The 14192-nt window shown below is 50.4% G+C and overlaps 1 protein-coding gene across 2 annotated transcripts in view; it reads left to right on the forward strand.

Moving 5' to 3' along the window:
- The window catches only part of LOC101127754 (BPI fold-containing family B member 3), a 58103-nt gene that overhangs the window by 23521 nt on the left and 20390 nt on the right, over positions 1–14192 (forward strand). The window contains exons 1-9 of one of the 2 annotated variants that reach the window (XM_063702408.1): positions 2603–2656; positions 4439–4559; positions 5860–5922; positions 6232–6739; positions 7757–7861; positions 8890–9033; positions 11828–11891; positions 12359–12419; positions 13532–13623. In XM_063702408.1, the coding sequence (XP_063558478.1) occupies positions 4454–4559; positions 5860–5922; positions 6232–6739; positions 7757–7861; positions 8890–9033; positions 11828–11891; positions 12359–12419; positions 13532–13623 (1143 nt within the window). In that variant the 5' untranslated portion in view covers positions 2603–2656; positions 4439–4453. Of the gene's footprint in view, positions 1–2602; positions 2657–4438; positions 4560–5859; positions 5923–6231; positions 6740–7756; positions 7862–8889; positions 9034–11827; positions 11892–12358; positions 12420–13531; positions 13624–14192 lie in introns of those variants that run through there. The other variant, XM_004061996.5, reaches the window with a different exon arrangement.

Consider the following 14192-nt stretch of genomic DNA (forward strand, 5'->3'; position numbering starts at 1 on the left):
TAAAACTGTAATGTATTTGTATCACAAACATTTTTATCACACTTACTAAGTGCCAGGCAATGGGGAACCACAATGACTTTAAACAGGGAAGACCCAGGAGCTGAGTTACTCGGATGAGTAGCATCATTTTGAAATGTCCTTTCTAGTTTCCCCATTTTACAGGGGTGCAGACTGAGGCACTGAGAAAGAGTCACTGTCACAAGTTTATGCTCCTAGCAGGCCGGGCAGAACTTACCCCTATTCAGTGTCTGCTTTCATCAAGGGAAACTAAAGGGGGCTGCTGTTTACGGAGCTCCGAGGCTCCAGGGACATTCCACACATTTCCTATGTAACTCTCAAAACCCTCTTGGGAAAGTGTGATTATGCCCATTTTGCAGGTGGCCAGACGGAGGCCAGGGAGAAGTGATTGTTGAGGCTAAAAGGGCAGATGAATGTGGGAACGCAGGAGTGTGTGACTCTTGGAGTCCCTATTTCCCATTCCAGGAACCCCTCCAGCCCGCACAGGAGGCAATGAGGTGGTCTGGGCTGAAGCTACTTCCTCATGCCCCTCATCGCCCTCCAGACTTGCTGCCACGTGGGACCCAGGATGATAAGGATGTAAATGCCACTCGCTGAGCCCAGCTGTGTGCAAGGCCCTGTTCCCAGAGCTTTGCAGGTCAGGACGGTTCCAATCACAATCTTACAACCAAGGAAACAGCGAGAACTGGCAGCAGAAATCAAGCCCAGCAGCCAGCTCTAGAGCCTGTGCTCTTAACGGTTCCATCAATGCACCCGCTGCAGATGGGGAAACTGAGTTCCAAGGTGGGACTGGCCCAGTGGCACAGAAGTGAGGGGTGACATCAGTTGAGCTTGGCAGGACTTATATCAATGACGCCTGCCTTAGAGTCCCCACTGCCTCCAGGGAGGAAGGAGGAGGCATCTCCTTGGGGAGTCGGGGGCAAAACACGTTTATTCCCAGTTTGACTTGAAAGCAGGCCTTGGTGGAGACAGAAATGTCTCCTGCCTCTCAGAATTCACAGACGGGCAGGGTTGGAGCAGGTAGGAGGTGGCATTGATTAAACATGGAGGAAGGACCTGGGTTGGGGCTATGGGGTGGGAAGCAAGGGAGCACTCTGTCCAGTGAAGAGCGAAAGATGAGTTAATTAATTCATTCACTTGTTCATTTGTTACACTGGCATCTATGCCTGTGCTGGCCTAGGAGTGGGGCACATAGCTGTTTCGCCTGGAGAAACAACACTTCACTATGGGCCCCAGGGATCTCTGGATGGGCCAGAGGAAGTGTAGGGGCTGGGGGAAGCTTCCTGCAGCTGCTGACCTTTCACCCTTAGAATCTGGAGAAGGCTTTGTAGACTGCAGGGACTGCATATGCAAAGGCCCAGAGGCAGGGAGCACAGGGGGTGATGAGGAGGGGATGGAAGGAATGAGTAGCTCTGTGTGAAGAGAGGACTGGGATGTGTGTATGGAAGGCCTTGGATGCCAAGTGAAGTGGTCTGGGCTGTGTCCCAGCAGGTTTTGGAGGGTGCAACTGGGAAAAGGCAGACGGAACATTCTGGGGTGGTGGAAATGTTCTATATTGTGATAGGAGTGTGGGCTGCATGACCGTAAAAAATGGTCAAAACTCAGCAAATGAACATTTAAGGTTTGTGCATGTCACTGTATTTAAAGATATAAAGAAAAGAATCCGAATGCCATGCAGGGTGAAGTGTTTAGTGGTAGTATACTGATGTCTGCAACTTTCAAATGCATAAAAAATAAAAGATGGACTAACAGATGGATGCAAATATGACAAGAATGTAAATGGTGGGTATAGTTGGTGGGAACAACATGACAACCATGTGTGTCCACTGTACAATTCCTTCAACTTTGCTGTAGGTATGAAAATTTCATGAGGAAATAGTTGGGAAAAACCTTGTTGTATCTCATACATAGTAAACACTCAATAAACAGCAGCTATTGTTATTACTTTGGGACTATTATTTCAGACCCCTAAGAAATGAGTGAGGAAAGTTTTTCAGATAAAAAAAAATGCACATTCGTGCACCAGTCCCAAGTTTGAGGAGCTGGATTCATATTCGTCTCCTTTAGTCCTAAAATCAGCCCTGTGAGGCAGGTATTATACTCATTTGCCAGATGGAAAGAATGTGAGGCTCAGAGGAGGGAAGTGGCTGGCCCAAGGTCATACGGTGAGTTGGGGGTTGAGCAGGGTTTGAACCTGGGTCATCCTGATGCTGAGTCCAGCCTGGGCACCTCCTGTCTACCCAGATCATCTGGAATGGCTAGTGCCTGCCTTAGAGTTAGAAACTAGATGCATCTGGGGGTGATTCCAGTTCCCCAAGCTTGGGGCCTAGCTGGGGTCTCTGGGAATGTGCCCAGCCCAAGGGCTGATAAAACCCAGCTCATGTGACACCATCTGGGGCTGAGTGCAGGTCTTGGAATTAGCCACAAACCGCAAACCCTTATGGTTTTGGGGCTCAATGCCCGATTTGCAAAGCAAATCTGAATTCCAGTCTCTTGTAATTACACAGTATTTCCCTCTCTGGGGTCTGGGCTCAGCCTCAGGCTGCTATATAAGACTGATCTGTGACCAGACTCAGCCAAAAGCAGAGGGGCTGGGGAACGGGACTTCTCAAGACTCAGCGGCAGGGACCTCCTAGGGGTAAGGAGGCGCCCCTTCTCTACTCAGTGTCTGGCAGGGGAGGCAGAGGCCTGGGAAGGTAATAAGGAGAGAGTCCCAGCCTGGAGATCCATCGGGATGTCCCCTCTCCAAGTTCAGGGGTCTTGTCTGTAGCATGGGCCTAGTCAGGATAGCCTCTTGAGAATCAACAAAAAGGCCTGGGTCATGCCAATTACATGTGTGCGCAGAGCTGCACTCATCTTTCCCAGGGATGTTGGGTACTGAGGGCCTTTGCTACCTCCTGGAGACTCCTCAGCTGTTTGCTGATGCCAGAAATCTTCCATCGGTGCCCATCTTTTTAACTGAAAGGGGTGATTCCTTTTTGAACACAGCTCTCTGGAAAGTGAGGTTAGGATGAGGTGAGGAAACCAGAAAAAAAATTATTGCATATAGTAGTCCTTTATATTCTAGTGTAAATGAATGCCTCTAATATTCTTCTGGGAGCAGATAGGAGTAGGGAAAGAATTTGTGGGCTCTATGAAGTCCAAGAGAAATGGGGACAGAAAAAAGAGGAGAGTGTGCCTAAACAAAGGTGGCTGAAACCAACAATTTCTTGGCTCAGATGAGAGGCCATGCCCTGTGCTGAGTCTCTGAGGTTGGTGGATGTGTAGCCGGGGCTGATGGAGTGAGAGAAGTGGGTGAGCGCACAAAAGGAGCAAAAGAAAGTTTCCCAGAGGCTATGCAGCTCATTCCAAAAGCATGTTTCACCTCCCCAATCTCATAACATTCCTCACCCAGTTCTTAGGGGTCTGAAATAATAGTCCCAAAGTAATAACAATAGCTGCTCTTTACTGAGTGTCTACTATGTATCAGATACAACTTGTTTGTGATTTGGGAGCAGAGGTTCAAAAAGGTAAAGTCTCTTTCCTAAGCATTAGGACCAAGATATCTCTGACCTAGAGCCATTAATATTAACCACGTGGTGTAGAACTGACTCCTCCAAAGAGATGGGAAGAGTGTTTGCTGGTGAGCTGGATGTGTGGAAGGGTGGCTAGATGAATGCGTTGATGAGTAGATAAACTGATGGAAAGATGAATGGGTGGATGGATGGATGGGTGGATGGATGGTTGGTTGGATGGATGGATGGATAGGAGGATATATGGCTTGCCAGCTGTTTGGATGACAGATGGATGATAGATATATGGGAAGATGGATGGATGGTGGGATGGGTGGACAGATGAATAAATGGAGGAGAATGAGTTGATGAGTGGATGGATGGTTGGTTGGATGGATAGATATATGGCTTGCTGGGTGTTTCCATGACAGATGGGTAATAGATAGATGGAAAGATAGTAGGTTGAATGTATGGGTGAATAGGAGAATAAATACGAAGGGGAGAATGAGTAGATGAGTAGATGGGTGAGTGATGTAGAGGAATGAGTAGATGTGTAGATGGGTAGATGCTGGAGAGAGTTCCTCAGAACCTGCGAGCTCCCAGTTTGGTGTTTTTGTTGGAATCCCTATTACCCATCTCCCTGATGCTCAATTTGTCAATTCCATCTTGGGAGATAATTAGACATCCATTCTCTGAAACAGTGTGTTTAATGGGTCTGCTTTGTGTCACCAGATTCATTTCAATTTGAAAAACTCAGAAGGTAGTATCTGGAATTCTGGACCCTGCCTCAGTATGTGACCTTGGCTGGTTTCCCCTCTCTCTGGGTCCCAGGGTCCTGAGATGACTCTTGGCTGGGGCTGCCTAGTGCTACCTGCCGCCCAGGGTGGTGGCGCCCAGCCACATCTGCATCTGCACTTTCTCCTCCACAGGGAAGCAGTGCCAGCATGTGGATGGCCTGGTGTGTGGCTGCGCTGTCTGCGGTGGCTGTGTGTGGCACGAGCCACGAGACAAACACGGTCCTCAGGGTGACGAAAGATGTGTTGAGCAATGGTGAGTCCAGCCCTGAAGGGGTGAGGGTTGGCATGGGGTGAGCAGGGCAGCTCTGCCAACTCTGAAGTACCCAGGAACCTCCTCCTGCTAGCAGAGTTCACATCAGGAGGCTGGGTGAATTCTACTCTCTGGGCCTTAGTTCCTCCTCTTTCTTTTGGCTACCATTTCCTGAGCACCTACTATGTGCCAAGCACCATACTGGTAAGTTGATGCTCATTCTTTAGAGGCAATAGAGAACAGTGATTAAGAGCCCTGGATCAGCCTTCGTGGGGTTCAAATCCTGACTGTGTGACCTTAAGTTCATGACTTGAGTTCCCTGAGCCTCAGTTTCTTTATCTGTAAAATGGGTGTAATTATGGTCTCCGTCTCAGAGAACTGATACGAGAATGAAATGAAATGACCTTTTGAAAACTTAGCACAGCTCCTGGGACTTAGAAGGCCCTCAAAAGTGGGAGCTATAATTATTCCTGCCTCCAATTCTTAGGACCTTGCTTTTGTCATCTAGCACGTGAGGACATACTTTCTCCCTCAACACCCATCCCAGGCTATCATGAGCATAAAAAAATGAGATTATTTCCTATCTAAGTGATCTCTGAGTACCTCACAGGCCTCAATCTTTCTATCCATCAGGCGGGTACACTTCTGGCCTTGACTATTTCCCAAGAATCAGTTGCGATAATACATAAGAAAGTTTATTTTATTTTATTTTATTTGAGATGGAGTTTCGCTCTTGTTGCCCAGGCTGGAGTGCAATGGTGCGATCTCGGCTCACTGCAAACTCCTCCTCCCCGTTTCAAGCGATTCTCCTGCCTCAGCCTCCCGAGTAGCTGGGATTACAGGTGCCCACCACCACACCTGGATAATTTTTGTATTTTTAGTAGAGACGGGGTTTCACCATCTTGGCCAGGCTGGTCTCTAACTCCTGACCTCATAATCCACCCTACTCAGCCTCTCAAAGTGCTGGGATTACAGGCATGAGCCACCACGCCTGGCCTGAAGTCAATTTTTTAAAGCTATAAAGTGCAGAGCACTTAGAAGGGAGGGCGATGAAGAAAATCCATGAAGGGCTGGCTGATGTCCAAATCTAGTTAAAGTAAGACCAGACAAAACCCGGCAGAAAATGAGCTGGCCAGGATGCCAGGGCTAGATCAGCCTGGAGAAGTCATCCCATTCAGCCTCTGCTCTTCGCTGGTGGGAAAAGTGAGGCCCAGGGAGCTGAGCAACACTGCGAGGTGCTGCCTGGGGGCTGGAGGTGGAAAAAAGGGAGGAACCCTGGACTGATGCCCTTGCCTCTCTGCAGCCATTTCAGGCACGCTGCAGCAAAGTGATGCTCTCCACTCGGCCCTGAGAGAGGTGCCCTTGGGTAAAGCCCGTGGTGATGGTGGTGGGCCTCTCCTGGGCGGTCTGCTTGGTGGAAGTGGAAGTGGAGGTGGTAGGGGAGGTGGTCTCCTGGGGGGCCTGCTTGGTGGTGGGGGTGGAGGGGGTGGCAGTGATCTGTTGGGTGGAGGCTTACTGGGTGGCAGTGGCAGCAGTCGGGGGGGGCTGCTGGGTGGCAGTGCTGGGGGGTTGCTGGGTGGCAGTAGAGGGGGGCTGCTGGGTGGCAGTGGTGGTGGTCTTTTGGGTGGTGGCCGACACCATTACAATGACTACAGACGCACTGAATTCCCCCGAGGTGTTGGTGATATTCCCTACAATGACTTCCATGTCCGAGGACCCCCCCCAGTATATACCAACGGCAAAAAACTTGGTGGTAATTACAAGTATGGTCACATTGAGACCAACGACAACACTGCTCAGCTGGGGGGCAAATACCGATATGGTGAGATCCTTGAGTCCGAGGGAAGCATCAGGGACCTCCGAAACAGTGGCTATCGCAGTGCCGAGAATGCATATGGAGGCCACAGGGGCCTCGGGCGATACAGGGCAGCACCTGTGGGCAGGCTTCACCAGCGAGAGCTGCGGCCTGGAGAAATCCCACCTGGAGTTGCCACTGGGGCGGTGGGCCCAGGTGGTTTGCTGGGCACTGGAGGCATGCTGGCAGCCGATGGCATCCTCACAGGCCAAGGTGGCCTGCTCGGCGGAGGCGGTCTCCTTGGTGATGGAGGACTTCTTGGAGGAGGGGGTGTCCTGGGCGTGCTCGGCGAGGGTGGCATCCTCAGCACCGTGCAAGGCATCACGGGGTAAGGAGGGGACGGGTTCTCCCCAGAAAGCCCCCATACACCTCCAAATGGGGGTGATCACTCCCTGAAGCTGGGATTGCCGGAGGGAAGGTCTTCAGAGCCCCACACACTTCAGGGCTTGGCCTCAGGATTGGAAGTTTTAAGACCCCCAAGTTACATGGTTTGGGTCTTGGCATGAAACAGTCCTAAGTTTGAGACCCAGTTCAACTTTTCATGTTTGTATGTGTCTTTGGGCCATTGATATCATCTCTTGAGTCTCAGTTTCCTCATCTGTAGAATGGTCATAGTAATACAGTGTAGTGGAAAAGACCCCAAGGATTTTAAAACTATACATATATATCATAAGTTCTATGCTCAGCCTGTTCCTCATAGTCGATGTTTAATTTAACAAATATTTAAAGCTCCTGCGATGTGCAGAGTACTGTGTTGGCACTGGGGACATGACCCAATGGTAAGCCAAGAAAAGACACATTCTCTGTCTCCACGGAGCTTGCAGGTTGATAGGGTACATGGGCATTGATAAGAAGCCTAAACATAACCATGCAGTTTCAACAGTGGCAAGAAGTTCACGGAGAAATAAGAATCTCTATAACGGGGCAGCTCACCTACCTAGGGAGGTCAAGGGAGGCTTCCTGGAGGAAGAGGACCTTAAGTTGGAATCTGAAGAATGTATAGGAGGGAATTAAGCAGGAGGAACCTATATGTATAGGAGGGAACCAGGCAAGAGGGGCAGGGATGAGCAGAGAGAGGGAATGGCATCTTGACATGCAGAAAAGATTCAAAGGAAATATACGGAATGCACACAGCGGGCCTCTGGGCATTGGGATTACAGGTCATGGCATTTTTGCCTTAATTTCTCTGTTTTCCACATTCTGTCCTTGAACTGCAGGTGTCTAGTGTCTTTAGAGTCAGAAGGAAGAGACGGGGAGCAGAGAAAGGGGGTGTAGGGGAGGGTGCTCGGGTGAGTGGGTGGTAGTTGGGGTGGCCGGCCTTCTCACCACTCTGTGTCCCGAGCAGGCTGCGTATCGTGGACCTGACCCTCCCTCGGGTGTCCGTGCGGCTCCTGCCCGGCGTGGGTGTCTACCTGAGCTTGTACACCCATGTGGCCATCAACGGGAAGAGGTGCGTGCCCTTGGCCCTGGAGGGGTCCCCACCACCCTATGGCCCAACCTCTGTATCCATAACACAGAGGCTAGGAAGACCTAAACTTCTGCCAGTGCATGCCCACAGACTTGCACCAGAGGCCATCTGTCAGCGGTGAAAACAGCCTAGCACAGTGGTTAAGATCTGGGAGGCTGGGCTGGGAGTGGTGGCTCATGCCTGTCATCCCAGCACTTTGGGAAGCCGAGGCAGGCAGATCATCTGAGGTCAGGAGTTCGAGACCAGCCTGGCCAACATGGTGAAACCCCGTCTCTACTAAAAATACAAAAATGGGCTGGGCGTGGTGGCGGGTGCCTGTAGTCCCAGCTACTTTGGAGGCTGAGGCAGGAGAATCGCTTGAACCCAGGAGGCGGAGGTTGCAGTGAGCCAAGACCTCGCAACTGCACTCCAGCCTGGGCAACAAGAGCAAAACTCCGTCTCAAAATAAATAAATAAATAAATAAATCTGGGAGGCTGGAGTCAGGTGACAGCTTGGGTTCAAATCGTGACTCTCTCATAAGCTGTGTGACCTTGGGCCAGTCCCCCAATGTCACTAAACCTTAGTGTCTTCACTGGCAATGGGATAATGAGGTCACCCCCTTTTCCAGGTGACTGTGGCTGTAAGTGGGGAAAGGCAAGCAAAATGCTTCCTGGAATAGGGCATTCCATGCACTAGGTGCTGACTAGAGGACCTCAGAGGGTGGGCTTCTGTGTGGACTTATCCCTGTGGGATGAGGTCGTGTCCACCAAGCTAGGCAATTGGGAGTCACCTTGGAAACCAGAATGTGTGCTGAGCCCTGTTCCCAGCCTTTGAAGCTCATGGGCTGAGGGGGAGATAGACTTGTTCACGTGTGACTTGAGGGACCAGGGAAGAGTTCTGGGTTGGGTTCCTTAGAGATGAGCAAGGAGCATAGCAGATGGCAGGAACAGCAAGGACAGGCCTGGGTAAGGGTAAGCTACTGGCGGCTGGGGGTGACTCATGGTATCCCTGGCCCCTTGGCCTCCTCCAGTCTTATTGGCTTCCTGGACATCGCAGTAGAAGTGAACATCACAGCCAAGGTCCGGCTGACCATGGACCGCACGGGTTATCCTCGGCTGGTCATTGAGCGATGTGACACCCTCCTAGGGGGCATCAAAGTCAAGCTGCTGCAAGGGTGAGTGCCAGCTGGCAGTGGAGTGCCTTGGGGGTTGCTGGAATGGTCTGTCTTTGGCAAACAACATGACGTCACCCACCTGCCCATAGGCACTGGGGTGGGCAGGACGATGATGCTGTGGGGTGGTGACTACTCACGCTGAGCCAGCTGTACTCTCACCTCTGTCCCTGACCTGGCACATGCCTGATGGGAATTCATGGGCTGCACCTTCAAACTCAGGATGGGGCCTTTGACCAGCCTGGAAAATATGTCATTTGCAACACACATTCTTTCCAGCTTTGAAAAGGTTTCGATCTGAATGGTCAGGAGCATGCCTGAGACTCACATCTCAGTTCCATGGTTCATTGCTGTGTGATTTTGGGTAGCTCTCTTGCCCTCTCTGAGCTCCAGTTTCCTCATCTGTGAAATGGGTAATTCTTTTTCCTTCAGGAATTGAGATAACGAATGGAAAACACTTAGTGATCAGCTGGGATATCTTGAGAGCTGATGAACGTACGTCCAACAGGGGTTGTGTGCGTTGGTGCCCCAGATCACAGGGGCATTCCCCACTTGGTTCTGCCCAGTTCAAACCTGGTGAGGGGATGAGAGTTTTCCTATGACATGCTCCTTACAAAATGTCCAAGTCTCCATCCTCTGGCGAAGTGGTGTCAAGTGTTCGTATACTGGCCAGCACGCTGTCCCCAGGTGGTGCTCTTGGATGAGTACACACTCAGAGCGGAGTCTCTTTCTGTTCACTCCCTGCCCTCTTCTTTGGCTTCTCTCTTGGAGGCCTCTGTCCCCACTTCTTCCTCTCCATTATTATCCATCTTTTGGCCCAGTCCCCCCAGCCCTTGAAACTCATTGTGCAACTTGAACCCAAACTTTCTGATTCCCGTGGGCTTCTTGGAGACTTTACTTCTGCTTCAGAGATGATGGAGGCAAAGAAAATTAGCTCCCAGGGTCCAGGCAAGGAGAGGAGGGTGAGGAAAACCATGGAAACCTCACAGATTTTTAAATTCACATTTTCACTAGGAAATATATATTTGGTAATGCATGGTTCACAAACATAAAATAACGAAAAGGCACAGAGCACAGGGCCTCCTCCTATCCCACCTCCCTCTGCCTCCCTCCCACCAAGCTCACCAGTTATTCATCTCTCAATTCTCCTTCCAGTTTCTTTGTACACATGAAACAAATATGAACATAGATTCTCATCTCCCACCCTCCTTTTATGCAAAGGGGCACATACTATAAATACTGTTTTGCACTTTGCTTTTTTTCACTTACCCTGTTGGGAGAATTTTCTGCATCCAAACATCGAGAGCTTCCTTGTTTAACTTTTTACAGCTGCGTAATATTCCATTGCCTGGATGAGCCATCTCTTATTTGGCTGGTCCTCTATTGTTGGATATAATTTGCCTGATCTTGTGTCCTGACAAGTAAGGTCACAATGAATAACCTTTTACATATGTCATTTCACAGGAGGGTCGATGAACCTGTTGGATAATTTCCCAGAAGAGGAAAAGAGTTTATGCCCTGAATGTACATAAAGGAAAGTCCAACTATCCCCTCAACACACACACACCCACACACACACACACACACACAAAAGCACGCATGCATACACACACGTATATATTCTCAAGGCCCTTATCATCTGAGGAGAGGTGGAACCAGGATAAGCCCATCAAGGTGAATCCACTTAAAAGGGGGACCGAAATGCATAGTTAGCTTTGGGAGAAATGTTCTAATTAGGGCTTTATTTCAAGAAATTCTTTGCTTTGCTGAATTGGCGCAGCTCTGAACAGTCAGCCACAACCTCAGAAGCGGGGACCCAGGCAGTGTTCGGTGGCAAGGGACGGAGTGAAGTTCTCAAGAGGTCCGGCGATCAGAGACATTTTGGTGTAGGATGATCATGTTTCCTTCGTCTTCTTATCACTGCAGGCCCCTGGAAACAAATTCTTAGACCAAAAATCTGTCTGCCCATCTATATATCTTGTCTATCATTGATTTTCCTCCTTAACTAACAGCTTGGGAGGGTTAGTTAAGAGCTGAGTACAGTTGTGTGCACCTGTAGTCCCAGATACTCAGGAGGCTGAGGCAGGAGGATTTCTTGAGCCCAGGAGTTCAAGGCTGCAGTGAGCGGAGATTTTACCACTACACTCCAGCCTGGGCAACAAACTGAGACTCTGTCTCAGAAAAAAAAAAAAAAAAAAAAAAAAAGAGCTGCATGGCTTACTTCTGTGAACCTCAGCCTCCTTGTCTGTAAAATGGATCACCTCTCCCAATTGTTTGAGCACCAACTATCCATCCTCTCTTGTGGATCACATGAGCACATTTTATTGGCCAGTATTTCTCCTTCCCTCCCTTCCACAAACATTTACTGAGTACCTACTACGTACTAGATCCTGAGTCAGATGCTTAGATAAATAAACACGTTCGTTTTCCCTTTGGAAACACAACATAAGGCTGCAGCAAATGACCCATTTGAGGGTCAGATCAGCGGGTGGGAATGACTTCTGCAGTTGAAAATCAGCAACATTACAGCCTGGGCCTGACCCATTGTAAAGCTCCAGACACTTTGTTTATTGAATGAATGAATGCATGAATTCCTGAAAAGCAAAACAATTTGCCTGGGTGGCCTGTCTAGTCAGTCCAAGGTGAATGTACTCTGTCCTCCCAGCTTTCGAACAGTTTTCCAGCACTCAGAGGTTCTCACTGTTCAGAGCCTGGACTAGTGACCCACAGGGTGGACAGCCTTGATGAGCCCCACATGGCTGCGAGCCTTGACCTCATCCTGCTCCTGTCTCCTTAGGCTTCTCCCCAATCTCGTGGACAATTTAGTGAACCGAGTCCTGGCCGACGTCCTCCCTGACTTGGTAAGAAGCTGTCCCAGTATGGGAGCAAGGGGCACAGGCTTCCCCCAGACTGAGGGGCCATAGTCCAGCCTCCATCCCTGGGGGCCTGCAGGTAACCCAGAGGGACAGAGAGAGCCAGGGCCTGAGGCATGTTTTTGGAGGGTCTGGGGAGGACCCTGAGGAACACGAAGGGACAGATTAGTGAAGGGCTAAGGAGAGGGACCTTGAGAATTGCACAGTTCCGGGTTTGAATCCCGGCTTGGGCACTTACTAGCTGGGTGCCAAGTTGCATCATCTTTCTGAACCTCGATTTTCCCATCTGTAAGTGGGAATTAGAGACAGCCTTCCCCACAGGGCTGTGGTGAGGAGAGTGCCTGGCACAGAGCAAGCAGTCAGTAAATTTTAGCTTTGTTACTCTTGCGTCCCCGACTCCCTGGCTCCTACTCCCTGCAGAGTCAACAAGGCTTTGTGCCATTTCTCCCCTGCAGCTCTGCCCCATCGTGGACGTGGTGCTGGGTCTTGTCAATGACCAGATGGGCCTCGTGGATTGTAAGTCCAATACACTTTCTCCAAGCCTGGGGAAGGCACTGAGGACCGGGCCCTTTCTGGGAGGAGGGCTCAATGTGGTGGGGGCCACAGACCTACCCTTAGGCCCTTGAAGTGAGGAGTGGCTAATGCCACAAGGGAGGTGCCACCTGGCTTTCCCTCTTGCTCCCAAACACCCCCCAAGTACCAGAGGGAGGAGCTTCCACCAGGGTCTGGGAGTCAGGGGTCTGGGAAGTAATGGCTCGTCCTGGGAGCCAGGAAGCTGGGTTTGAGCCCCGGTTCTGCCCTGGCAGCTGTGTGGACTTGGAGAGACTCTTCCCAGTTTCCTCATCTCTCAAATCTCTCAATTCACAGAGGGATTGGAGAGTGACTAGCAGGAGACACACTGTGGAGACTGACCACGGCCTGAGAACCAGGCTCCACCACCATCTTGGACCCTGATTTCTGAGTGAACATTCCTGAAAGCAAGCCCGCCCTGTATGGCTGTGCCATTTGTGCACTGCACCATTCCAGGGACCTCCTTTCACATGGATTACAGTGCAATGGCAGCGCCTCGAGTTGTGCAGTGCACAGCCTCCACAGCCACACAGGGCAGCCGTCTCTGATAGCGTTCCCATTTCTCTGGAACTCTAGGCAGTATGAGAAAGGCTTTCCAAGACAGGGAAATCTCCTTCCCTTTGTGGCCAGAGATGAGGAAGGAAGAGCCCAAAAGCTGGGGCTGTTCATTACACAGTCAAGGAAATGACAGATTCAACTAAGCACCACATTGTGGAACCCTAAATTCCTTCCCTGGTGCACAGCACTTCACAGTTTACAAAGCTCATCAACATCCAGGATATTGCACCCCCCTGCCCCCACCAACGTAGTCCCAGAGGTTGCAGTAAACCCATTTTACAGAGGAGGCAACTGAGGTTCAAAGAAGTGCAATGACTTGCTTGGGTTCACACAGCAAGGAAGAGGCAGAGCTGGGATTCAAGCCCAGAACTTTTGCTCTTTTCATGGTGTCTGGAGCTGGAGCATGGGCCTACCTTGTCCATCCCCAGCCCCAGTGTATGAGGAGGGAAGGCATCTGGATGGTGAGGGGACCTCCCTGTGACCCTCTCCTTTGCCTGCAGCTCTGATTCCTCTGGGGATATTGGGAAGTGTCCAATACACCTTCTCCAGCCTCCCGCTTGTGACCGGGGAATTCCTGGAGCTGGATCTCAACGTGAGTGCCTGGGGTTCAGGGCAAAGGGTGGTGGCCCTCCTCCCAAAGGCAGGAGTATCAGTGAGGCCCTCCCAGGGCTTCTGCTGAATGCCTGGGAAGCAACACTTGACAGGACCCTCTCGATTAGAAGAAGGCCTTCTAAGAGCTGTGTTAGAAAACATAATCATAGCCAGCATTCCAAATGCTTACTGTGTGCCAGGCACATTCTGTGTGCTTTGTGTCGATTAACTCAGCCTATCTTCACAGCAACCATATGAGGGAGGCACTTCTTATTGAGGAAACTGAGCCACAGAGAGGTTAAATCACTTGCCCAAGGTCACACAGCTGATAAATGTGGACCTGGGATCTGAACCCAGGCAATCGAGCTACTAGGTGCTAAAAGAGCTGCTGCTATGGGACTGGGTGTACTGGAGGAATAAATGTGGCCAGAGGTATGCTGGTAAGCATTTAAGCATCATCTCTCCATGATTAAAAAAAAGTCCTGATTTGTAGCATTGGCCAATATCCATGGTATCAAAACTCCCGTCATGGACAGCTTCAAGTTACCAACGTGACGTCAGTGGACGCAG

Source organism: Gorilla gorilla, chromosome 21 (assembly GCF_029281585.2).
Source record: "Gorilla gorilla gorilla isolate KB3781 chromosome 21, NHGRI_mGorGor1-v2.1_pri, whole genome shotgun sequence".
In the NCBI taxonomy this organism is placed as follows: Eukaryota; Metazoa; Chordata; class Mammalia; order Primates; family Hominidae; genus Gorilla; species Gorilla gorilla.